General features: G+C 40.6%; 1 protein-coding gene across 5 annotated transcripts in view; it reads right to left on the bottom strand.

Annotated features, from left to right (window-relative positions):
* Nucleotides 1–26,794, bottom strand: part of IL18R1 (interleukin 18 receptor 1) — a 59,301-nt gene extending 32,507 nt beyond the window's left edge. Inside the window, exons 1-8 of one of the 5 annotated variants that reach the window (XM_049856400.1) lie at nucleotides 26,667–26,794; nucleotides 24,422–24,648; nucleotides 22,974–23,004; nucleotides 22,093–22,533; nucleotides 18,977–19,062; nucleotides 15,112–15,355; nucleotides 13,477–13,642; nucleotides 1,169–1,316 (exon numbers count right to left, since the gene is read on the bottom strand). In XM_049856400.1, coding sequence (XP_049712357.1) covers nucleotides 1,169–1,316; nucleotides 13,477–13,642; nucleotides 15,112–15,355; nucleotides 18,977–19,034 — 616 coding nt within the window. In that variant the 5' untranslated portion in view covers nucleotides 19,035–19,062; nucleotides 22,093–22,533; nucleotides 22,974–23,004; nucleotides 24,422–24,648; nucleotides 26,667–26,794. Of the gene's footprint in view, nucleotides 1–1,168; nucleotides 1,317–13,476; nucleotides 13,643–15,111; nucleotides 15,356–18,976; nucleotides 19,063–22,092; nucleotides 22,534–22,973; nucleotides 23,005–24,421; nucleotides 24,866–24,963; nucleotides 25,127–26,666 lie in introns of those variants that run through there. The other 4 variants (XM_049856401.1, XM_049856399.1, XM_049856402.1 and 1 more) reach the window with 4 other exon arrangements.
* Nucleotides 26,795–26,956: the final 162 nt, after the last annotated feature.

Genomic DNA, 26,956 nt, shown 5'->3' on the forward strand with positions numbered 1-26,956 from the left:
AAGGAAGCATATTTAGACTTAATGGGAAAAAAGGACTTCTCAACATTTACATATCAGAATTTGGACTTAGCTTCATGTGATTTGGTAATTTTCTTGGTACTTTCCAAGATGGATGATTGATTATTGACTGTGCCATATGAAAGATATTCTCATTGGGTGAGGTTAGGAGGTTAAAGTACCTCTAAATCCCTGTCTCTCTAAAATGCTACCGAGTCCCAGTGCTGTCGAGTCGTAGACTTCTGTTTTTCTGTTATACATTCTCTGGGAGGTTTGTAACAAGCCAGACAATTAGCCATTCTCCCAAAATGCATAGCCTTCTCCACCACCATCTCTGTGTTCCTATCACTCTCTGATCCTGGAATGACCTTTCCCCAGGGTGTCCTCTGGCCCATCCATCACGCACAACCTCTAAGACCCAGCTCAAAGAGTGATTCCTTCCCCTGTTTGTTCTCCATACCCTCATTGTGTTCTATTAACACCTCACATAGGATAACTGCTTTATATACCATGGTACCTGTATGCACCTTACTGGCTCTCCTGGATTATAAATTCCTTGCAAATAACATGTTACCCATGTATTCATATTTCGTATTTCTCGGCTTCCCTTGCCTCCCAGTGTTCAGCATACTTTATTTAACATATGCCAGTTGGTGTTGAGTCGATTCCAACTCATGGCAATGCCACATATATCAGAGTAAAACTATGCTCCGTAGAGTTTTCAATGGCTGATATTTTGGAAGTAGATTGCCAGGCCTTTCTTCTAAAGTGCCTCTGGATGGGCTCAAACCTTCAACCATTTGTTTAGCATGTTAACTGCCTGCATCACCCAGGGACTCCTTATTCAACATAGATGTCCCTGATAAATATTTTTTTAGTCAAAAAAACATAACTTTAACAACAAAAGATTCTACAAGGTGCTCAAATTCCAAATAAGAGAGAGGGCTGACTCAAGTAAGCTTCATCCATATAAACTTTCACAAAGACAAAAAAAAAAATCTACCCAGTGAATGGATGCCAAAATCAGGATTTTGAGACTTATATTTAAACTAGTCATGTGATCACAGCTCCAACTAAGCTTCCTCTGATTTCCTGTGCTATTCTAGAAGAAGGGAAAAGTTAAGTTTTACACAGATAAATTTTTTCTCCCAAATTCTAAAAATTTTCTCACCTCCAGCTATTGTTACATTGAAGGTTTTGGTGATATTAAATAGTTTTCCATTGTAATGAAGGGAAAGCACACAGGTGTAATATCCCTGATCTTCAAATTCTGCATTCTTCTCGAAAGTGTTTCCTTTGATCTCTATCTGTTCACAGTTCTGTTTTTCAAAAAAGCAAATTAAAATAGTTTAAGTAAAAGCAGAATTCATACTACGATGACTCAAATCTTAAAGCTAAAAATCTTTAGAGGAAAAGGAAAACAAAAGGACAATTAGCAATTTTAGCGTAAAAGTCCCAATGATTTGGCACAGTTTCTATTGGAACAATGAAATATAGTCCTATTACTATTATTGTCTTTATCATTATTAATATATGCTAGGAAATGGGACATAGTAGGCACTGTAACCATTTTTATGATTTTCTTTCAATCTCTCTTTCTCTCGCTCTCTCTTTCTGTCTTTCCTTTCTTTTCTCTCTCTTTCATAGACACACATACACACACACAAAAAGAGAACAATAAAAAAAATTCCTGCTTGCATCAAAACATTCAGCCAAAAAAATTCTATTTCAGAATACTTACAGTGCAATTCTGTGTTCTCAGAATTACCCATCCTGGAGGTTGGATAGTAGAGGTGGGACAGAATTACTCAGAGATCTAAGTCCCTAGCAGATGACAAACCTCTCTTGATGTCCTCCATCAGAAAGCACTGAACTGGTTAAGAATGCCTCAAAAATACTCAAGTCTATAGGCACACTCAAACATCACTCTATAACAAAAGTCTATGTAAGTCAGAGGAATTAAAGCAAACAAACAAACAAACAAAGAGCCATCTCCTTCACTCCAACCTCCAGCCACCTGTAGGGAAGTGCTGAAGCAATCCAGGGACGAGATGGGCAACATGAGGACTGAGTTGCTGATCCTGTCCATTTGTCACATTCCTGCCGATATCAGACTGGAGAACTGATTGTCCACAAACATCTCCTTCAAAGCTGGTCAATGTAGTGGCTAATCTCATTTGGGGTTGAGAAGCAACCACAGGTATACCTTGCATCCGTAAATTGTTTGTGTATATGGTAAATTTTTATAAAACCAAACTGATTTTTTCCAAGACTTAAACTATCACCACTGCAAATTACTGTTAAGTCAACTCCAGCTCATGGTGACCCCATGTGTGTCAGAGTAGAACTGAGCTCCACAGGATTTTCAATGGCTCATTTTTCAGAAGTAGATCACCAGGATTTTCTTCTGAGGCATCTCTGGGTGGACTCAAACCTTTCAACTTTTTAGACCCACACAGGGACTCCTATTAAAATATCGGAGAGGCTGATTTTCCCTTCCATTAAATCCTTTAGTGATTTAGCTCCCTTGCTCTGCTCCCCTTACACAGGTCATGATCAATAAACAGTGCTTTTACTACATTTAGAATACTCAACCCTGTGCTGGATTGCCTGCCTAAAAATATCCTTGACACACCAATTTTTTATATTTAAATATCTGCACATTTGGATTTCTTAAAAGCCAGTATATGAAACCTCATAAATTTACATGTACTATAAAAATACCTACACTACAAAACCCAAACCCATTGCCTTCGAGTCAATTCTGGCTCATAGTGACTCTATAGGACAGAGTAGATCTGCTTCAGAGGGTTTCCAAGACTATAAATCTTTACAACATCACATCTTTTCCCCACAGAACGGCTGGTGGGTTCGAACCACCAACCTTTTGGTTAGCAGCCAAGCTCTTAACCACAGCACCACCAGAGCTCCTTACCTGCACTACATTCGGCAGGAGATAGGAATCAGAATCGACTTGACGGCAATGGGTCTGTTTGTTGTTGTTGTTTTTTAAGTAAGGTCAATTCAGGACTGACTTGAACATCTAGGAAACCTCTCAGATAAGAGCACTCCTTGAAATTCATAAGTAAATAGTGCTCAAGCAAAAGATACAAACAAAAGTTTCTGGGAAATCAACCACAGCTGCTTAAACTTTTCCAAGTTGTTCTATTCAGAACACCCTCTCATAAATCTTGAAAATTTCCGTGACAGAGTCAGATTAGTCAGGTTTGTTTTTCTTTACAAATGATAAAATTTGCATTAGTTTTTGTGTTTGTGTATGAGTGTTTGTGCATATGTGTATCTCCACAGTATTGTCTAAAAGAGCTTTTACAAATTAACAAGAAAGTTATGTCAACTGAAAACAAATGTGCAAAAGAAATTAACAGGCAATCCAGAAAAGCAGTAATACTTAGATGTAAAAAATATATGAAAAATGTGTATTATTAAGAAAATAAATGCAAAACAGGTCAAAGAGTTACAAAATTCTGCATGTCAGACTTTTAAATATTCTAAAATTATTGCTTCCCAGCGTGGTGGAGGTGTGAGGAGAGATTCTTTCACTAGTTGGGGTTTTAAGCTGGCATAGCTTCCAAGAGAGTAATCTGATAATGTGCATCACAAGCCATAAACATGTGCATAGCCTCTGACCAAGTGATTCTACTTTTAGGGATTTGGTTGATGTGAATCCAAAGACTTATGGGGACTTCCGGGCAATATGGTGCCATAGACAGAAGCACCACACCGTCCCTCCACAGCAAAGACCTGAAAAACTAAGTAAAACAGAGACAAACGTCATTCCTGGAACCTGAAGTGTCAAATGAAAAGATAAAGAACTTAGCCAAACAACGAATGGAGTAAGAAATTGACCGAGGACAAAGAGCAAGGAGAGATATGTGCAAAGGGCCCCTATTGGCTAACGCAGCACGGATCTGACATCTTGGACTTCTGTCGGGGATGAGCGGATAGGGAGCACGGAAAAGCAGCCTCAGGGAGCTCCCAGAAGGAGACCAAGTACCTGGTAACCAGCAATTCACACTTTCCCACCCACCATCCTCTCCCCACTGCCCTATCTTCGAGCTACCTGGCTGGCAGCAGTGGCTCAGCGGCCAGGAAGTGCAGTGTCCATGCTGCTTGGATTCGCCCCACCCATATCAGAGATCAGTGGACAGGGAGTATGGGAAAGCAGCTTCAAGAAGTTCCCAGCAGGAGACAGAGCACCTGGTAACAATGTATCCTTTCCTAACCCCCACTCTTCTTACCCTCTCCCCTTTGGCCTCCTCTGCTTCCTGCCAGCCACAGTCTCCTGGCCAGCAGGCAACTGCTTTGGCTTCAGGCTGCTTGGATTCACCCTGCCCATACTGGCCTGCTGCCTGAGCTGGTGTCGCTTCTTTCCATTTCTTTTGTTTTCTTCTGTGCCTCCCACTACCTCCCCTCCTTTCTCTCAAACACCTGGCTCCCTGTGCCATCTTTGGTTCTTCTTGAAAGGCTGTGAAGCTTTGCTCTACTGGAGAACCACTCCCCTAGCCTATGACCCCACACTGGTGATAATCCTGGGTTTTTTTTTTTTCCCCCTTGTTTTGTTTTGTTTGTTTGTTTTCTTTTTCTTTTTGTGTCTTGGGAGCCCCTTCAAGCCAAGCTGCACTGCATGGCTTAGGAGCCACTCCCCCAATCTCCACAGCCGTGTAGGTGGGATCCCTGGGGGCATTTCTTTCTTTTTTTTCTTCCTTTTGTCTCTCTTTTTCCCTTTCTGTCTTTCTTCATTTCTCAGTTCTCATCTCTCTATACTTACCTTTATTTCCTGTCTCCTGAATACTTGGAGCTGTGTGACATTTATACCGCCTCTAGCCAGACTATATTGCACAGCCTGGGAGCCACTTCCTTGGTCTTCATGGCACCACCAGTGGGACTCCTGAAGCCTTTTCTTTTCCAAATTTTTATCTAGTTATTTTTTGTTTCTTTTTCCCTTTTTTTTTTCATTTTTGTTTCTCCATTTCTCAGATTCTCATCTCTCAACTCCAATGGCAAGTTCCCTTAGCACTTTTTTTTCTTTGTTTGTTTTTGTCTCCTGTTTCTCTCTCCTCTTTCCTATAACCCTATTAGCTCCACACATCACAACCTCCCCCCCTCTTTCCTGCCTACCTGCACCATGCACTGAACATCACACCCCCGAGCAACACAAGCATGGCCTGCCCAGCACTGATTCCTGACCTGCCCTGTCTGCTCTAGTACGTGCCAAAAACAACCCATCCCAGCCCCTCCCCTTCAGCTGGACCTGTCCTGCTGCAACACAGCTGAGTGACTGGCCCTGCCCATTGGACAAGGAGGTGAAAACTATAGTGACTACAGGTGAGCAAAGAACAAAGAACACGCAGCCCACCTTCTCAGACATAAACAAATAAAACAAAAAAAGCAGGACAAAACAAACAAATCTACAATCAAGAAATGAAGAAAATAGCTATTGAATGTCCCAAAGATAGCAGTCAATATCAAAACATAAAAAACAGGACAGGATGGTTCCAGTAGGCATCCAAAATGAAACACCAGATGACTTTCCAGTAGAAGACAAGGCACTAGAACTACCTGATAGGGAATTCAAATCTCTAATATTCAGAGCAATCCAAGAGTTGAAGCAAAAAGCAGACAACAATGAGGGAAAAAAAGGCAAATTTATAGAAAAGGCAGACAAATTCATGGAAAATACAGACAAAAAGTGGGAGAATTGAAGAAAATAATACAGGAACAAAAGGTAAACAACAAGATTTCAGAAATGGACAGTGTCATAGAAGGGCTGAGGAGCAGGTTTGAAATGATGGAAGACAGGATCAGCGAAATTGAAGACAAATACTTGGATACACCTCTGAGGAAAAATCAGAAAAAGAATGAAGAAAAATGGAGAAACCCTGAGAATTATGTGGGATATAATCAAAAGCAAAAATTTATAAGTGATCAGAGTACCAGAACAGGGAGAGAAAATGGAAAATGCAGAGAGGATCATTAAAGGCTTGCTGACAGAAAACTTCCTTAATATCATGAAGGATGAAAAGCTGACCTTCCACGAAGCTCAACAAACCCCATATAGGATAGACCGCAAAAGAAAAACACCAAGGCATATCATAATCAAACTTACTAAAACCAAAGACAAAGAAAAAATATTGCGAGCAGAACAAGAAAAGCAAAAAGTCACATACAGAGGAGAAAAAAGAAGACTAAGTTCTGCTTATTTGGCAGAAACCATGCAGGCAAGAAGGCAATGGGATGACATATATAAAACCTTGAAAGAAAAACCAAGAATACTATATCCTGCAAAATTTTCATTCAAATATGATGGTGAAATTAGGACATTGCCAGATAAACAGAAATTAAGGGAATATGTAAAAACCAAACCTACAAGAATTATTAAAGGGAGTCTTTCAGTCTTAGAACTGAAATCCAGGATGCAGGATTGTACCAGCCAGACACTAACTAAGGAAATGAACTCTCAGGGACTATCCGAAACCAAAAGAATTGCAACAGGGAACTAGAGAGGTTAATCTGTAAATGACAGCAATGTCAGAACAATAAAAGAGGGAATAAATAGTGTAGGTATAGAGCTTTCTAATGGTGAGGAAGGCAAGGCAATACCACGTGATAATAGACTGGTTCACACCTAGGAAGATAAGGGTAAATTTCAAAGTAACCCCAAAGGAAGTTAACAAACCTACTCACCAAAATAAAGAAGAAAAACATAGTCTCAATAAAAACAAAATCTATAAAAACAAAAGAAATGAAAAAGTAATCCACAAACAAAAGGAACTCAGCACAGGAGAGTAAGAGCAACAAAGAAAATGTTAGCACCACAAAACAAGCACTACAAAATGACAGCAATAAACTCACACTTATCAATAATTACACTGAATGTAAATGGCCTAAATGTACCCATAAATAGTCAGAGAGGGACAGAATGGATAAAAAAACAGGATCCATCAATATGCTTTCTATAAGACACACACCTTGGAAACAAAGACCTAAATTTATTAAAAATCAAAGGATGGAAAAAAATGTATCAAGCAAATAACTACCAAAAAAGAGCAGGAGAGGCAATACTAATCTCAGATAAAATAGACTTTAAAACAAAATTCACCATAAAAGGCAAAGAAGGGCACTATATAATGATTAAAGGGATGATCCATCACAAAGACTTCACCATAATAAACATTTAGGCACCCAATGACAGGGCTCCAAAATACATAAAACAAACTCTAACAGCACCGAAAAGAGAAACTGACACTTTGACAATAACCGTAGGAGACTTCAACACACCACTCTCCGTAAAGGACAGGACATCTAGAAAGAAAGTCAACAAAGATACAGGAGAGCTAAAGAGCACAATCAGCCAACTTGACATCATAAACACATATAGAACACTCCACTGGCTGCAAAGTATACATGCTTTTCCAACTCATGTGGAACGTTCTCCAGAATAGGCCATGTCTTAGGCCACAGGGCAACCCTCAACAAAATCCAGAACATTGAGATAATACAAAGTATCTTCTCTGCCCACAACGCCATCAAAGTAGAAATTAACAACAGGAAGAGTGAGGAAAAAAAAAATCAATTACATGGAAACTGAATAACACCCTGCTTAAAAACCACTGGGGAATAGAAGAAATCAGAGATGGAATAAAAAAGTTCCTAGAATCAAATGAGAATGAAAACACATCACACCAAAACATTTGGGACACAGTAAAGGCAGTCCAGAGGTCCATTTATAGCAATAGATGCACACATCAAAAAAGAAGAAAGGGACAAGATCAAAACATTAGCTACACAACTTGAACAATTAGAAAGAGAACAGCAAAAAAAGCCCACAGCCACCAGAAGAAAGAAGTAATAATGACCATAGCAGAAATAAATGAAATAGAGAATAGAAAAACAAGAGAAAAAATCCAGAAAACAAAAAATTGGTTCTTTGAAAGAATCAACAAAATCGACAAACCACTGACCAAATTGACAAAAGAAAAACAGGAGAGGACACAAATAACCCAAATAAGAAATGAAATGGGGGACATTACAAGAGACCCAACTAAAATAAAAAGGATCATAACAGTATTATGAAACACTGTACTCCAACAAATTTGAAAAGCTAGAGGAAATGGACAAATTTCTAGAGACACACTACCTACCCAAACTAACACAAAATGATGTTGAGAATCTGAACAGATGCATAACAAGAGAAGAGATTGACAGGTAATAATAATAAAAAAAAAACTCCCAGTAAAAAAAAGCCCTGGCTCAAATGGCTACATATAGAATTCTACCAAACATTCAGAGAAGAGCTTAGACCAGTACTACTCAAACTATTCCAGAACATAGAAAAGGAAGAGGTACTTCCGAATGCATTCTATGAAGCCAGCATAACCCTGATACCAAAACCAGGAAAAGACACCACAAAAAGAGAAAATTATAGACCAACATCTCTCATGAATATAGATGCAAAAATTCTCAACAACATTCTAGCCAATAGAATTCAGCACCATATCAAAAAAAAATACTACGCCATGACCAAGTAGTATTCGTACCAGGTATGCAAGGATGGTTCAACATTAGAAAATCAATCTACATAATCCACCATATAAATAAAAGGAAAGAAAAGAATCACATGATCATCTCAGTCAACACAGAAAAGTCATTTGACAAAGTCCAACATCCATTCCTGATAAAAGCTCAATAAAATAGGTATAGAAGGAAAATTTCTCAACATAATAAAGGGCTAATATGCAAAACCAGTGGCCGACACCATTCTTAATGGAGAGAGGCCAAAAACATTCCCCTTGAGAACAGGAACAAGACAAGGATGCCCTTTATCACTGCTCCTATTTAATATTGCGTTGGAAGTCCTAGCATGAGCAATAAGGCAAGAAACAGAAATAAAGAGCATCCAAATTGGTACTTAAGAAGTTGAACTCTCCCTTTTTGTGGATGATATGATACTATACATAGAAAACACAAAAGGCTCCAAGAGAAAACTAGTGGAACAAATAAAAAGAGTCAGCAGAGTTAGCAGGATACAAGATAAACGTACAAAACTCATACACCAATAAAGAGAACAATGAAATGGGAATCAGGAAAACAATACCATTTATAATAGCCCCTTAAAAAAAATAAAATACTTGGGAATAAATCTAATTAGGGATGTAAAAGACCTACACAAAGAAAACTGCAAAACACTATCGCAAGAAATGAAAAAAAGTTCTACATAAATGGAAAAACATACCATGCTCATGGATAGGTAGACTCAACATTGTGAAAATGACAATTCTACCCAAAGTGATTTACAAATACAATACAATCCTGATCCAAATACCAACAACATTCTTTAAAGAGATGAAAAACTTATCATTAGCTTTATATGGAAAGGGAAGAATCCCCAGATAAGTAAAGCACTATTGAAGAAGAAGAATAAAGTAGGATAACTTGCACTGCCTGAGCTCAGAACCTACTACACAGCTACAGTAGTCAAAATAGCCTGGTACTGGTACAATGACAGATACACTGACCAGTGGAACAGAATTGAGAACCCAGATGTAAACCCATCCACCTACGGTAACCTGATCTTTAACAAGGACCCAAAGTCCATCAAATGGGGAAAAGCCAGTCTTTTATAACAAATGATGCTGGCAAAACTGGGTGTCCATTTTCAAAAAAATGCAACAGGACCCATACCTCACACCATATACAAAAACTAACTCGAAATGGATCAAAGACCTAAATATAAAGCCAAAACCTACTAAGTTCGTAGAAGAAAAATTAGGATCAATGCTAGAGGCCCTAATGCACGGCATTAACAGGACACAAACCACAACCAACGACACACAGGCTCCAGAGGATAACCTAGATAACTGGGATCTTCTAAAAATTAAACACTTATGCTCAGCAAAAGACTTCGACAAAAGAGTAAAAAGAGAACCTACAGACTGGGAGAAAATTTTTGGTTACTACAAATCAGACAAAAGTCTAATCTCTAAAATCTACAAGAAAATTCGACGCCTCTAAAACAAGAAGACAAATAATCCAATTAAAAAATGGGGAAAGGAAATGAATGGGCACTTCACCAAAGAAGACATTCAAGCGGCCAACAGACACATGAAGAAATGCTCACTATCTGTAGCCATCAGAGAAATGCAAATCAAAACCACAGTGAGATACCATCTCATCCCGGCATTACTGGTGCAAATCAACAAAACAGAAAATAACAAATGTTGGAGAGGCTGCAGGAAGATCGGAATTCTTATACACTGCTGGTGGGAATGCAAAATGATACAACCTTTTTGGAAAACGATATGGCATTTCCTTAGAAAGCTAGAAATAGAAATATCACATGATCCAGCAATCCCACTTCTAGGAATATATCCTAGAGAAATAAGAGTCGTCACACGAATAGACATATGCACACCCATGTTCACTGCAGCATTGTTCACAATAGCCCGTCAGCAGATGAACGGAAAAACGAACTGTGGTACATACACACAATGGAATGCTACACAACGATAAAGAGCAATGATGAATCTGTGAAGCATCTCATTACATGGATGAATCTGGAGGGCATTATGCTGAGCAAAATAAGTCAATCACAAAAGAACAAATATTGTATGAGACCACTACTGTAAAAATTCATGAAAAGGTTTACAAACAAAAAGGAACAATCTTTGATGGTTATGAGGCAGGGGAGGGGTGGGGATGGAAAAACAATAGACAATAGATAAGTGGAAACTTTGGTGAAGGGTAAGACAGTACACAATACTGGGGAAGCCAGCACAACCTGTACAAGGCAAGGTCATCGTAGCTCCATAGACACATCGAAACTCACTGAGGGACCGAATTGCTGGGCTGAAGGCTATGGGGACCATGGTCTGGAGGAACATCTAGCTCAACTGGCATAACATATTTTATAAGGAAAATGTTCTATATTCTACTTTGGTGAGTAGCATCTGCAGTCTTAAAAGCCTGTGAGCGGCCATCTAGGATACTCCACTGGTCTCACCCCTTCGGGAGAAGGAAGAATGAAGAATGAAGAAAACTAAAGATACGAGGGAAAGATTAGTCCAAAGGACTAATGGACCACAGCTACCTCAGCCTCCACCAGACTGAGTCCAGTATAACTAGATGGTGTCCAGCTACCACCACTGACTGCTCTAACAGGGATCATAATAGAGGGTCCCAGAGAGAGCTGGAGAAAAATGTAGAACAAAATTCTAACTCAAAAAGAAAGATTAGACTTGCTGGCCTAACAGACTGAAGAAACCCTGAAAGTATGACCCCCAGATACCCTTTCAGCTCAGTAATGAGGCCACTTCTGAGGTTCACCCTTCAGCCAAAGATTGAACAGGCCCATGGAACAAAACAAGATAAAGGGGCGCACCAGCCCTGGGGCATGGACTGAAAGGCAGGAGAGAACAGGAAAGCTGGTAATAGGGAACACAGGGTTGAGAAGGCAGAGCGTTAACATGTTGTGGGGCTGTTAACCAATGTCATACAACGATATGTGTACTGTTTGATGAGAAAGAGTTTGTTCTGTAAACTTTCATCTAAAGTTCAATAAAAAAAGGAAAAAAATAAATATGAGTGTTCTTGGCATTGCAAATTTTACCTAAGGCACAATAAAATTTAAAAAAGAATACAAGTGTCCAGTCATAAACATATATGCACCCAACATCAGGGCACCTAAATAGATAAAGCAAACACTGATAGAATTGAAAGGAGAAATAGTACGACAGTAATAGTTGGAGACTTCAGTACACCACTTTCAATCTTGGAGGAAGATCTAGAAAGAAGATTAACAAGGAAAGAGAGGACCTGAATGACACTATAAACCAACTAGATTTAACAGACATATATTGGAAAAAGCAAAACAAAAAAGACTTATGAACATGATGTTTATTTTAATATTATAAATAATACCGTATTTTTACTCAAATTACATGCACCTTCTATCTTTGATTGCCAACCACACTGTCCCCCTACAAGCACTGCTATGCCAATTTTTTTTACACGTTGCTGTAAAAAAAAAAAAAAAATTAGCATAGTGCACTTAACAACAATACCCCATAGGGGAGGGCATGCATTATTTGTGTAAAAATACAGTGGTAAAAAATAGGAAACACATCAATGTCCAGAAACAGGAGATTAATTAGACCAAATCAGGTACAAACATGATGGAATCCCATGTTTGGAAGAAGGATGAAAGTTGTGAAGGAATGATCACAATATAATTTTAGCACAAAAAAGGAAGATACAAGTTATTAAAAATACCATGATCTAAAAGTAGATGTTTGCACACAAGACCCAAAGTCTCCTAAGTGTCTGGCTGATGGCATCATAGATGATTTTTCTTTCTTCAATATCCTTTTATTTTACAATTTTGTATAATAAATTCATATTATTTCAACATTCAGAAAAATATATATAACACAGTTTTGAAGTTTAAGTAAATGTGGCAGAAGAAAAGGAAAATCCTTAAACTGGCATTCCTAAAAATTAACTTACTGAAAAGAGAAGGAATATAAAGTGCGGGTGAGGGGCAGGGGGAAGTAATTATAATTTATCAACCTTCTAAAGTGTTCCAAGAAATCCCTAGGTGGTGCAAACAGTGAAGCACTCAACTACTAACCAAATGGTTAGTGGTTCAAACCCACCCAGAGGCACGTAGGAAGAAAGGCCTGGCAATTTGTTTCCAAAAGGCCACAGCCTTGAAAACCCTATGGAGCATAGTTGTAGTCTGATACACTTGGGGTCGCCATGAATCAAAATTGACTTGACAGCAACTAGTTTTTGTTTTTGGAATGTGGTCCAGATCCTGTGTGTGCTACTTTGTTGTTGTTGTTAGGTGCCGTCGAGTCGGTTCCGACTCATAGCGACCCTGTGCACAACAGAACGAAACACTGCCCGGTCCTGCGTCATCCTTACAATCATTGTTATGCTTGAGCTCATTGTTGCAGCCACTGTGTCAGTCCATCTCGTTGAGGGCCTTCTTCTTTTCCGCTGACCCTGTACTCTGCCAAGCATGATGTCCTTCTCCAGGGACTGATCCCTCCTGACAACATGTCCAAAGTATGTAAGACGCAGTCTTGCCATCCTTGCTTCTAAGGAGCATTCTGGCCGCACTTCTTCCAAGACAGATTTGTTCGTTCTTTTGGCGGTCCATGGTATATTCAATATTCTTCGCCGACACCACAATTCAAAGGCGTCAACTCTTCTTCGGTCTTCCTTATTCATTGTCCAGCTTTCACATGCATATGATGTGATTGAAAATACTATGGCTTGGGTATACCATGTATGTTAGCCCATTACAACAGCTCTGGGAGAACACTTAGCTCAGACAGGCCAAGAGGATTGCATGAGGTTACCCAGTGTGTATGTTACAAGACCAGAAGGGTCTACACCCACCAGACCCTCATTTTGGAATTTGGTCTGTTCTACCAAGTCTGAAGTTAAAAACATTACCTTGTAGAGCGATGTTCTGTTGATCAGTCTTCCATAGTACATTTTTTCACAGGTTATCATCAAACGTTTTTTAACTTCCACATTTCTGGTATTTACTTGTTTTTCAGTAAAACAGCTGTGTTTATTTCTTCTGATAACATTTAATTTCCATTCATGAGTATCATTTCTATGAAACAAAGATTTAAAGGCATTGTAGAATTACAACAGAGAGTCTGGAAATACCATCCATTTTCCCTGTAGTAACCAATCCAATGGATTTTTTTATTATTATTTCTGTACATAAAAAAAATATATCATTATATTATTCCCAAATCCTGCTCTTGCTTCCTTCTGGCTCACCACAGCAAGAAACTTAGCAACTGTCAAGGAGTATATGCAGGGGGTGGTATATCATTTGTTGTTCTTTTTCAACCCCATTTGGGAGAACACTCATTCTTCCTTAGCTTAGTGTGGAGGGACTCACTCGTGACCCATTTTCTGGAATCATCATCCTTAAAGGCCACATAAAACTCATCAATTAAAAGAACAGTCATTTAATTTCTCTCTACTTCTGGGAGTCCCTGTGTACAAAAACAAACCAAAATGACCTCATTTTTGCAAAACCACAAGAGTGTTACCAAAGCTCTGCTCTCAACGCCAGGGACACTCCTAAAAGGAACCTAGCTACATCTTCACAGCACACCACCACCTCGTACTCAGTCCTTGACTATTTTCTACAAGTCAGTCTCAAATCTCAATAAAAACACATATATAAATACACACACACATACATGATTCATCAAAACTGTTCCATCTAAATATTATGCCATCAACCTTCTCACTAACAGTCAATTACACAGATTCCTTTTTCCAGTCACTCCTTCCTCATCTCACCAAATAATATAAAGAGAACCACATTCAGTACTAACCATGGACTACTTTAGATGGTTGCCCTCAATTCATAAAAAAAAAAAAATTCATAGAGCTTATAATTCTTGGTTATGAGTATCCTTGTGGAATCTAGGGCTGTGTCATGAGTAAAATCAAACTTGCTGTTGAGTCCATTCCAACTCATAGTGATCCTACAGGACAGAGTAGATCTGCCCCATAGGGTTTCCAAGGAGCAGCTGGTGGATTCAAACTGCTGACCTTTTGGTTAGCATCCATAGCTCTTAACGACTGTGCCACCAGCGTTCCTGGCTCCCAACAAACCCCTGAAAAGTTGACTAGGGTGTGTCTACACTGGACCTCCTCCCCAGCCTCTGGGTACCACCCATGAAGCTGATGCTGCACCCACTTTGCTACATGTTAATTATGTATGAAGTCTCAGCCGTCTATTGCATTTAATGGGTGGATACAGACAACAGGAGCAGTTAAACTTTAAAATGATTTTTGTTCAATCTTCACTTATTTTTTACAAGCTTCCTCTGAGCGAAAATCCTATTATAATCTCCTTTCATTAAGAACACTCATAAGATAAACACATAAGGGTTATTTAATTTTTAATAATGAAATATTTCATGTTGTAGACGGAGTGCAGGATTAAAAAAACAACCAATATGGAATATCTGACCGTTCAGATTACTATATATTTGATTTGCTGAACAAAGGCCAAGAATCCTATGAAATATATGTACTAAAAAAAGAAATACTCACCCCATTTTGAGAAAGTAAGATCCACTGTCATCCAATTCAACTGGCCAAAATTCCAAAGCATAGTCATGAAAAGCAAGTCTGGGCGAACTGCTTGGGTTTAGCGCAATCTGGTCAAGCGACCCAGGGCTTTGGTAGTACCATCTTGTGTTTTTTTCATTCTCACTCTCAGAAGAGGATCGGCAATATTTCAAATAGAAAGGCTCACCTTCAACCGCAGTAATGTGGAGACGAGATATACAATTTTCTTCAAAAGATTAATAAAGAAGAAGAAAAACAGGATCACAAAGTTTTGTTTGTTTGTTTTTGTTTTCTTTTGTTTTTCTCTCGTCTTTTCTAGTGCATTTGGGGAGAAAGTAGGTCAGAAAGCAAGCCCTGGGAAATCTCAATGTCACATTCTTGTCAGTTTTCTTATTTTAGGGTCAGCCTTCCAACACTAGGAGTAAGAGGAATAAAACACTTTCAGAACCCGGATGAAGACAAAACTTCCCTCAGTTTTTCCCAAACAGAAAGAGGCCAGGGCTTAACCTACAATAACTACTGGACAGAGAAGTATGAGGTAATCTTTCAAAAGAAGAAACTATTACACACTACAGCTTCTTCATGCAGGAAGCCACAGTGGAAGTCACAATGTCGCCACAGCTGCCCCAAAACAGCCCCAGCTGAGCTATGGGAAAGAAAACAAGAAACCTAGAGACCTCGAAGTGCTTCATCTGAATGTTGCTCTCGACCTATCTACCTATGCATACCTGGGCAGGTGTGGGGAGGGTTAAAGGTACTCCCATATGATTTATGACATAGGTAAATGAGTTATTGTTGTAGGTTACCACACGGATCATCGAGAATTGATTAATATATCACCTCAAATCCAGGTATCTGTCACTTCCCTTCTCTGAGCTTAATACATCTCCACTCTCCCCCCCCCACCCCCTTCTTAACTAACGCAGATACTCGGGCTTTGAAAATGTATCTGATCCTTCCACCTACACAGGTCGGTGCTCATGGCCCTCCACTGGTGCTTCTTGGGCTTCAAAGTTGCCATTTCCTGTCCTCTGGTGGCTCCAGGGCACCTTATAAAACCACTTTAAGAATAGGAATCCCTAAGTTGAGTAGAGCGCTTCCCCGAGGTCATGGAGAAAAATGCCTTCTCTCTAGTTGGGATTTAGTTCTCAAAGCAACAGTCTTGTTTTCACTCAGTGTTGTTAATGACAAAGAAAAGAAGTGGCTGAAATGGTACATTCTTTGAAAACAAGGATGTCAGATCTACCTCAAAGCACAAGGATCAATGAACATTAACCTAATGTTTAGTGGTTGTTACAGAATGTCTCCTGGCGTCGTGGTTAAGAGCTATGGCTGTTAACCAAAAGGTCGGCAGTTCTAATCCATCAGGCGCTCCTTGGAAACCCTACAGGGCAGTTCTACCCTGTCCTATAGGGTCGCTATGAGTCAGAATTGACTCAATGGCAACAGGTTTGGTTTGGTGTTTTTTTATAGAATCTCTAATTTGCATCTCAATATTTCAACCCTGAAGGGGTGATGCATGAATATATGTGGTAGTTTTAAATGACACCCAAAGAATCGGCTTGTCATTAAAAGTTTAATTGATTTTCCTTAGAGATATAATAAAGTGTAGTAATCATCCAACATGTGCTCTTTTGTGTCTGGAATCTTTCATACATCATTATGCCTGTGAGAGTCATCCACGTGGCTGCAGATAGCCGTGACTTATTCTTTTTCCATTGTAACGTCATATAGTATCCAATATTAATTGGATAATATTTGGCAATTCATTTATCATTCTTTTGGTAATTGACTTTTGAGTTATTTCCAAGTTTGGGCCAATATTGAAAAGACACAAGTACCTGTGCCTTGAGGGACATATGCAGTCATTGCTCTTTGGGGGTTGTTACCATTTGAAGGAACCTAACCTGGGATTTTTTTTTTTTTTTTTTTTTTTAACCTGGGATACCTAATCTCTAAGCCCTGGTGACACAGTGGTTAAGAGCTTGGTTGCTAACCAAAAGGTTGGCAGTTTGAATCTACCAGTCACTCTTTGGAAACCCTATGGGGCAGTCCTACTCTGTCCTATAGGGTCACTATGAGTCAGAATCAACTCGATGGCAACAGGTTTGGATTTTGTGGAATCTGGAATACACACTCTCCAGGGGTTGATGGTGGGCAGTTGAAAACCCACACTCCCCAGGCAGCTAGAGGCTTCAGATATCTTCTGTTTAACACCAGAGGTTTTGTCCATTAACATAATGCTTGTTAGAACTAGTTTTTCATTAGGGAAATGAGTGGGGCTCAAGATGTATGGGCAGCCCAGAACAGGAGCTTCTATTCTTGCATAAACAGGGTGTAAGAATCCTTTGGAATGAGGTCTGTGTTTGAAAATGTACTGAGTTTGGACAATTACGGGATGTTTTCACCAAACTCCAACTAGGTTAAATAAATCCTACACTTAGAATATTCCCACATCTGCCTAGAGTGAACCCTTCATGAGAGGTGATCTCCAAATACCTAAAAAGACAGGGAGCTAGGACCCTAGTAACCTTACAACAGGCTGTGTCACTGTTTCTGTGCCTGAAACATGTTTTCTTCGTGCAATGGGAACAAGGTTATTAGCAGATGTCTATAAAGCGTGGAATCGTGACGCGCACCTTGCCGCACCTTGCTTTTTCCCTCAGCTATTTCCGATAGGTTATTCCATATCAGAAAGAAAAGATCTACTTCAGTCCCTTAGCATCTGGGTAGTGTGGCATTGTCTGGGTCTCAACAATATACAGATCCGCCTAAGTAAATATTCCTCAAGGTTGGACTTGTATTATCTGAAAATAGCTTAACTCCTCTATCTCTTCAGCGGTAATTCTCAAAGTAGGTCATAGGGATGCACGTGCTGTAATTGTTGTTATTAGTTGCCATCAAGTCAGCTCTGAGTCATGACGACCCCACATATGCAGAGTAGGACTGCTCCATAGGATTTTCAAGACTTTGACCCATCACAAGCAGATCACCAGGCCTGTCTTCTGAGGTACCTCTGGGTGGGTTCCAACTCCCAAACTTTCAAAGTAGTGGAGTGCTTAACTGTTTGTACCACCCAGGGACAACCTTCAAGGTAATAGATAAAGGTAAATTAATATTTGTGTTCCACCTTCTCCTCCAAAACCTACATGAACTGATAAACCATGTCAGTCAATCAAGAGACACTTCACCAAAGAATCCTGATACAGCCTCGGAATTCTTCTCAATAAAAAGCTCCAAGGAGTCAGTGCTAATAAATTAAAATTAGTATTTGACGCCTGATGTGAAGCCCAGTTGTGCTCTCTAGTCTAAATAGCCTCTTCCTTATGTACTAGCTTTAATATTTTCCTTAAGATTTGTGAAAGGTACTTCCCGTTCACTTTCTTCATTACCTACAAAATGAGATGAATCTTTGCCTTCATTTCAGGAAGGGGGCACTGTGTGTAAAACTGTCTAAAAATCAGTAAGAAAGGTGGCCGTTACCTCCTCACTCTCAAATAACATAAAGTACATTTTAACCAGGCCCATGTAATTTAATTCCGGACACAAGTTTTCACATCCTGTTTTCTCTACCTAAATTCAGAGGGCTGGATCTTTTCTTTTTCAATAAGGCTCTATAAGTCTTCTCTAACTGACCATACTCTTAGGATTTTTCCATTCTCTAGCCAGGAACACAAAATGCTTGGTAACTTTCTGAAGTAAAATTTTAAATCATGAGCTTTAAGAAATTCAGTGTCTTCTATTCCCCACTCAGTACCCACCTCCACGCACACACAAAAAAACAAGACCTTGATATTCTCTGTAGACTACCAATGAAGTATGCTTAGGAATAATTACACACACCTACCTGAAGTGTTACTAAACATCAGTATCAAAAGTGCCAAGGGTAGCCCTCTGGAATACATGTTTAGGATTCAACTGCAAACAGTTTCTCTGAAAAAGAGAAGAAGAGGTTCAGCCAAAGCTTGCAAACAAAAGCATATCTGTACTGGGAAGGAGATATCAAAAGATCTTGTTGCACACAGACTATTGGAACCCCTGCCCAGGGGATTTCATACCCGTTAATGTAGTCACTAATTCTCAAAACTTTCAGCTACATACATCTAATATAACTTCAAGGCAACGAATTTCAACATCCTGAAGAAATCCCTAATAATGTAACTTGTCTAATATAACAAAGCTGATTTACTTTAGGCCTGATCTACTAAATCCTGGCTACAAGGTCAAAGTTGAGGACAATGGTATTTCTAGGAAATTTGCTCTCTATGAATTAAGAGTTCAAGACATACAGCAAGCTGTATGGCAGTTCTGCCCTTGTAAGGGGGGCGGGGGGGTGTGTGTGTGTGCGTGTGCGTGTGAGTATCAACTGCTTTTTCTCTCCTGACACACTCTATGTTTTCTTTTTTTTAATGTTCATCGCAATTTTGAATTGGGTATTGATTTGTAGGCTGAATTTTTAAATATCCACCTTCCCCCAGGATATAAGTTTCTTAGGTTTAGGAAGTCTATTTTTCTTATCACTAAAGCCCAACACAATGCCTAGCACATAGTAAGCACTCATTACTGCTTGCTAATGAAGAATAAGTGTGTGTGTGTCTTAGCTCACATGCTCATACATGTTTATTTTAGGAAAATGGCAAGTCAAAGTTGGAGCTTCCCACACTCTACAGCCCTGCTCCGCACTGACAGTGACGCCGGAGAACTGAGAGTTGCCCTGAATTTCCATCCTGCTCCAACCTCAATTTTACATTACTAGTTACAGTCTGGGAGAGCAGAACAGCTGGAAGGAAGCAGTGGGAACCACCCACTGAGTCTGAATACTCCATAATCCAGTCAATGCTCCTTCCCCCGCCCCGTGCAGCTAGCTCTTGCCTCCCACGCAACCCTCCCCTGCGTGGAGGGACCTCAACTGATGGAAAGACCTTGGTTTTGGGAACACACAAGTCAGCCCTGACCAGCTGTGCGAGCCTAGGCAAGTTACTTAGAAGTCTCAGGGCCTGTTTGCTCGTTATTAAATGGAGGTGGTAGGAAGCTCTACCTCCAAAGTCATGGACTCATTAAACAAGCTAACATTTCTGAAGACGTATTGGACGCGTGCTAGCCTCTCACACTCAAGTAATTCTCCTCCTCTCATCAACTCCCACCCATTTCCCATCCCAAAAAAGGACTATCAATGCCCAAACCATGGATAAAGTTTAATGGCTAACCTACCAAACTGTTTACATCAAATCTTAAGAACGCTATCAAGAATTTGGTGGGATTTCCAAGAGATAAATAAACATTAATATACAGATAAAGGGGATCAATTTGTATGGAAAGGAGCCTTGGTGTCAGAGTGGTTAAGAGCCAGGCTGCTAACCAAAAGGTCAGCAGTTCAAATATACCAGCCACTCCTTGGAAACCAATAGGGGGAAGTTCTACTCTGTCCTATAGCATTGCTGGCAACAGGTTGAGTTGGGTTTGGTTTGTATGGAAAGTACCAACTGTTCATAATCAAATTAGAACAGTTCTCTGGTTTGAAACCTACCCACCCACACTCACACGCATTTATTTTATTATTAACTCTGTCTAGTCTTGGACCTCGGGTAGAGAGAAAAGTGTTATTTCCTTTATGTCACTTTTCTGGTTAAGGATGACACAGCTTGTAAAGGGCACAGGTTTTTTTTTTTTACAATCCACTAAGAGATAAGGTTATTATGAAATTATCGAACACTCTGAAGAGTTAATTTTGAGTTTAAATATGAAACATGTTAAGATCCCAGTATGCAAATTGTCTGCTATTTGCACTGCTCTTTGTGTGTATGATGGAAACCCTAATGGAGTAGTGGTTAAGGGCTTAGACTGCTAGCCGAAATGTCAGCAGTTCAAATCCACGAGGCGCTCCTTGGCAACTCTAGGGAACAGGTCTACTCTGTCCTATAGGGTCGCTATGAGTCAGAATCGGCTCAACGGCAGCGGGTTGGGTGTGTGTACGCGTGTGTGCCGCAATTTCTTGATCCATAGAATGGGGACAATTCCTCCCAGAGCTGATGTGAATGTTACAGGAGTTAATGTCACCAAGTGTCTGGTGAATAATAAATGCCACTAATCTGAAGGATGAGCTATTTTTAGTTGTCTATGTTTCTTTTTTTTTTTTATGTTTCTTATTATTTTCTTGGTGACACACATACGGCAATACAATCAGTGAGTTAAAGAATATATTTTAAAGACAGATAGATGCATATGCCCAAACTGGTCCAGAAATGTTGTAAGCGTTGATACTCCGTGAACAGGGCAAGGCAGACTCATCTACCACATCCAGGCCAGAGACAGCCGTTCGCAGTTCTGGTTTGTTTTGGATCTAATTAGGCAGTCCGAGTGGTAAAATGGTACCTGATTATTGTTTAATCCTGCATGTCTTTTAGTGTGAATGAGGCAAAATATCAACCACATATTTTTTAGCCATTTTATCTCCATATTTGTAAGCTATGTCTTTATGTCCTTTTTCCAGTTAATTCTTAGATGTTTAGTGTTGTCCCCAACTTATCTTTCCCTTTTCGTTCCTCTTTTGATGTTTTTCCATAGAGTAGATTTTATATGTATGCAGTCAAAGCTATCATGATTTTGCTTTGTGCTTTTTCCCATTACTTCTAAGTTTAGAACATTCCTCTCCTTTCAGGGGTCAGAGAGATGGTTATCTACATTTTCTTCGTTCTTAACTTTTTCATCCAGCTACAATTAATTTTTTTGCTTCTTCATAAAGATAGGGTCTAACATAACTCATTTTTTCCCAAATAGCTACAGATTATCTCTCTAGCATTTATTAAATAGTCCCTTCCTACCCTTACACTCCTTTGAAAACACAGTCATAATATGGGTTTTTGCTGAGTACTCTATCTAAATGTAACACAGCAGGCTTGGCCGAGAGGGAACACGATGCCTGCGCACAAACACACCCACACACCCATCTCTCCGTTTCCTCACCTTGCTTTGTTTTCCAGTTCATAGCACTTACCGCTAACTGCATACTATTATTCCATATCTGCTTTTTTTAAAAAAAAAAATATTTGTCAAATTAAGGAATGCATTAAATGCATACAATACATACAGTTTCTCATCTAGGTGATTGGGTCCGTTGGCGTGTCTATATAATCTTCCACCCGCAAAATGCTTTTTAATCATGGCCTCTGGAAAAGTGTGTTTTAACAACTGATGTACCAAAGTCAAAGGTACTAGTTCTTACCTGGTGCTTCAAAAAAATAGTGATGCCTGGGCTTTAGTGGGTCTGGGCATCCTGATTTCTTTTTTTTTTTTTTTTAATTTCCCAGGTAATTCTAATGTGCAGCCAAGCTAGGGAGCCATTGATCCAAGGTATTTATAAAGTCACAAACTTTCCTAACTCATCCAATGGCATGAAGCTTTCTCCTAAATGAAAAAAAAAAAAAAAAAGACTATCTTCCAAAAACGTGGGACCTAGAGTGAAGGTCAGATACAAACTAACCACCCCTTCTGACCCCCAAGACAGGGCAAGAGCCTCCCCAAGTGGCACAAGTAGCCAAATGGCCATCTCCTGAGCCCCTGGCTCTGCTTGACTGCCCTTATTTTCAGACTATATCCTAAGCAAAGTGTCATTCTCTAGAAAAAATAATTCACAGAAACCCACGGGTGTTAAGCCACTTCAAAGTTCTTTCAGACAAGGAAACAGAGGCCCAAGAGGTAAAATAGCCAAACCCAGATTACAGCTAGATAATCTGACATGCATAAATAAATGTAGATTGCCTCAATGTAAAACACTCTTCTTAGCAAAACATACAAATAAAATGTAATTAATTAAAAATAAAATTAAAATGTAATTATATCCTTACCGTGTTTAGATTAATAGGTTGTTTTCTCAGCCTGTGAAATGATAAAGCAACCAAATTAAGAAAGACGATAAAAACGAACTTTGACATCGCTCTCTCTCTCTCTCTCACACACACACACACACGCACACACACACAATTCTACTCTAAGGAAAAAAGAATTTATGTTGAACTAGGTTTCCTATTTCCAAGGCCAAGAAAATCATTTCCATGGCATAGCCTTTGCCACACAAATCTCCACTCTTCTTATCCTTAGGCTTTTCCTCAGCTCCACTTATGCAGGTGAGAGTTTTGCTACCTAGAGCACCCTCCGTACTTCCTCCAGCTGCCAGGCCCTAAGATCCTCGCAACTTGGCTCGGTGAAGCTCTCCAAATGCTACTGTCCCCAAACAGTGCATGGCCTGTCCAAGCCTGTACCAGCAGGCATTTTCATACAATTCTTCAACTTGTTCCCAGTGACCAATGAGTTTCCTAAACGCAGGTACCTTGCCCTTCCACTCTGTGTCCCCAGGGGGCTTGTTCTTAGCCTTCATATGGTGTTAGTGCTGGGCGGGTGGGGGTGGGAGGATGAAGGTAGGGAGGTCTCACTCTGTCCCCCAAATTTACACAAACATATATTTACACCTAGTTTTCCCCCAAATTACACCCTCCCAGACTATCCAAGGCCCTCAGTTTGAGAGATGTGGCCCAAATCCTAGCTTCATGTCTGGCACCAAAGGGATATGCAATAGATGTTTGCTGAGAACCCAAGAATTGAGCAAGGGCCCTGACCTGAAGGCAAATGAGTGGAATTAAAACAGTATTCCCGGGTTCTCTATAGCTGACTGGGATGGCACAGTCATTAATTTGATAACTGCGATGCAACCTGCTGAGGGTTGTTCTAACTTCTGGAGGTATAAAAAACAAACAAAAAATAAGGTCAAAGGTTTTGGAGTCAGTAAAATTTCGGTGTGAATCTGGGGTTTATTACTTAGCTGGATGCTCTTGGGTAAATTTCTGAACCTCTCTGGGCTTCATGTGGCTTCATCCGGCTAGTAGGAGGGTTACGTAAAAATAATACATGTAAAAACTTTCTATACAGTATCAGGCACACAGTAAATTCTTAATAAATGGCATCTATTGCTTTCACTTTTTATTTCAGCTATTCTCATCTCTCCAGAAAAGGACTGGGGACAACTTAACCTCTAAAGCTATACTATCAGGGGAAGTGGATGCTTTCTCACCAATTTACATCTGTGTATTACCTATATTATATACATACCTATGTATTTAAAATAATATACACATACATAATACACATATGCACACACAAACATGTATACGTATTTCATTGTTTAACTCCACTGATGTTGTTTTCAGAATCTCAGCCCCCAAGCCTGGGACGCCTTTGGCCTGGGGTGGGGGGGAGGGAGGCGGGGGAGCAGTGGGAAGGCCGCAGCCCCTGTCCTTACCTTCAGACGGCGCCCCCCTGAGCTTGGGGCGGTGGCGGCTGTCACTCCTTCCCCGCCGGTCGCGATGGCAGAGGTAGGTGTTCAGGAAGCAGGTGAGAGAGGCAGGGATGGGTGTCCTCCGACGGGGAAATGTGAACGGAAAGAGAGGAGCCGGGAGGGAGGCCGCAGGGGATGATTAAAGAGATAAGGCAACTAGAAAGGTTTTTTTTTTTTGCTTTTTTAAGGACCTGAAAGTAAGAAGAAGAAGAAAAAAAGCGTGCGTTGGCCGCTGGTAGCGAAAATCGGCTGGGGGAGGCTGCGGGCGGGGATGTTCCGGGTCCGGGGCGCCCGGGCTCAGGGTGAGCTGGGTTCGGGGTGCCTTCCGGGTCGGGGTGCGCTCCAAGTCGGGGTGCGCTGCGGATCGGGGTGCGCTGCGGGTCGGGGTGGGCCGCTCGGCTCCCGGCGGACCAGGTACCAGCTGCTCCACCAGGCGTCCCGCCCGCCACTTCCCGGCGCCGCGCGATTGCAGGGGCGAGGGGGCACAGCTGGAAAATCTGGCCTACCCTCAGCCCGGGCGACAGCGGGGCCCCCACGCCGTCGGAACCCTCCCGGCGGCGGGGGCCGGGTGGCCTGCACGGCCGGGGGCGTCTGTGCCCCGCGCGCACCGGCGCTCCCTTGTGGCCGCGGGGCTGCACGCACGGAGTAAGGCGCGGAGAGCCAGCCGGCTCGGAGCAGAAGTAAGGTTTGCCCTTCAGGGGAAGGGGCTGCGGGAGGGCTGGGAGGAAGATGGGAGCGGAGGTGAGTCCCAAGGTACCCAAGGCTCCCTGAGGTGAGCCACAGGTGGTGGAGAGGGTCAGTAGTACCAAGTACCCAGGTCTGCCCTGGGGCCTTCTGCTTCGCTCGAGGAATTTGGGGGAAGAGGGTTCGCTTTTTGGAGATAATAGAGAGGTGTACAAAAACCAAGCCAGTCGCCGTCAGTTCCGAGTCAGGGCGCCCCTATGTGTTCCAGAGTAGGCCTGTGACCTTTCAGAAGCAGATCTCCAGGCCTTTCTTCCGAGGTGCCTCTGGGTGGGTTCGAACCATCAACCTTGGGGTTAATAGCCTAATGTTAGCAGTCCAGTGCTTAGCCATCTGCACCATCCAGGGACTCCAGGTGTGCACAAGTGTCATATTGAGATTTTAAATGGATTAGAAAAAAAGAACCCCAAAAGCTATTGTGTGTTTCTAAATCCTTAGGGTGTGGTAGAATTCAGGACAGATGCTCGGTCTGATTGGTAGTTGGGCCTTTCATTGTTTTTTACCCAATGCCATTCACCATAAAATAAAAGGTAAAAATCACATAACTAAAATGAAATGAAAAAAAAAAAGCATTTAATTAAAGCCAACACCCTTTCTTCATAAATAACCCACAGAAAACTGAGACTAGAAAGGAATTTTCTTAATCTGGTAAAGCATACCCTACAGGTAACTTTGGATTCCCTGGGTGGTGTAAACGGTTAATGTACTCAGCTGCTAACCAGAAACTTCAAACGCACCCAGAGGCACCTTGGAAGAAAGGCCTGGTGATCTGCTTCTGAAAAATCAGTCACCGGAAACTCTGTGGAGCACAAGGCCCCTCTGGCACACAGGGGGTCACCATGAGCTGGAGTCAACACCGTGGCAACCGGTTACAGGTAGCTTAATGGGGAAGTACTGAATTTTTTTCCCTAAGATTGGAACAAGATAAGAATGTCAGCTCTCGCCAACAACAATTGTTTTGAAATAAGTCAAGAAATAAATAGAAAGCATAAATACTGGAAAAGAAAAACTACTAGTTTTTGTGGATGGCATGATTGTATGTAAACTGGCCTTTTTCACAAGAAGTATGTGAAATCTACAAAAAAAAAACTACTGGAAATGGTGAGTTTTACAAATTATTGGAATACAAGGTCAATTCGCAAAATCAACTAATTCTATATATACATATATATTCTATATATTAGTGATAGCAAGTTAGAAAATGAAATTTGTTTAGAAGTACCACTTAGAATAGCATACAAAATCAAGTACCAAAAAGTAAATTCTCTGAAAGACGGACATGATATTTACTATGAAAATGCTGGAACATTTCTAATAGAGGGTACAGAAATAGACCCTCACATATATGGTTAATTGGTTTTTTGACCAAGGTACCATGTGAATTCAATGAGGAAAGAAAAGACTCACAAATGTCACTAGAAAAAATATGCATCTCTACAGGGGAAAAAAAAGGAACCTTGGCCCCTACCTTATTTCATAGACAAATAGTCGTTCAACATAGGTCAAAGACCTAAACATAAACGCTGGAGCCACGGATCTGTCATTAAAACGCATAGGAGAATATGCCCGTGATCTTGGGTAGGCAGGCAATTCTTAGATGCGACCTAAAAAGCATTAATTATGTAAAAAGATTTTGAATTGGATGGCATCAAAATAAAACATCTGCTAATCAAAGACACCATTAAGAAAATGAATAGGTAAGTAATAGCCTGGAAAAATACTCACCTTGCATCTATCTGACAAAGAACTTGTGTCTAG

The sequence above is a fragment of the Elephas maximus genome, chromosome 17 (genome assembly GCF_024166365.1).
Source record: "Elephas maximus indicus isolate mEleMax1 chromosome 17, mEleMax1 primary haplotype, whole genome shotgun sequence".
NCBI lineage: Eukaryota > Metazoa > Chordata > Mammalia > Proboscidea > Elephantidae > Elephas > Elephas maximus.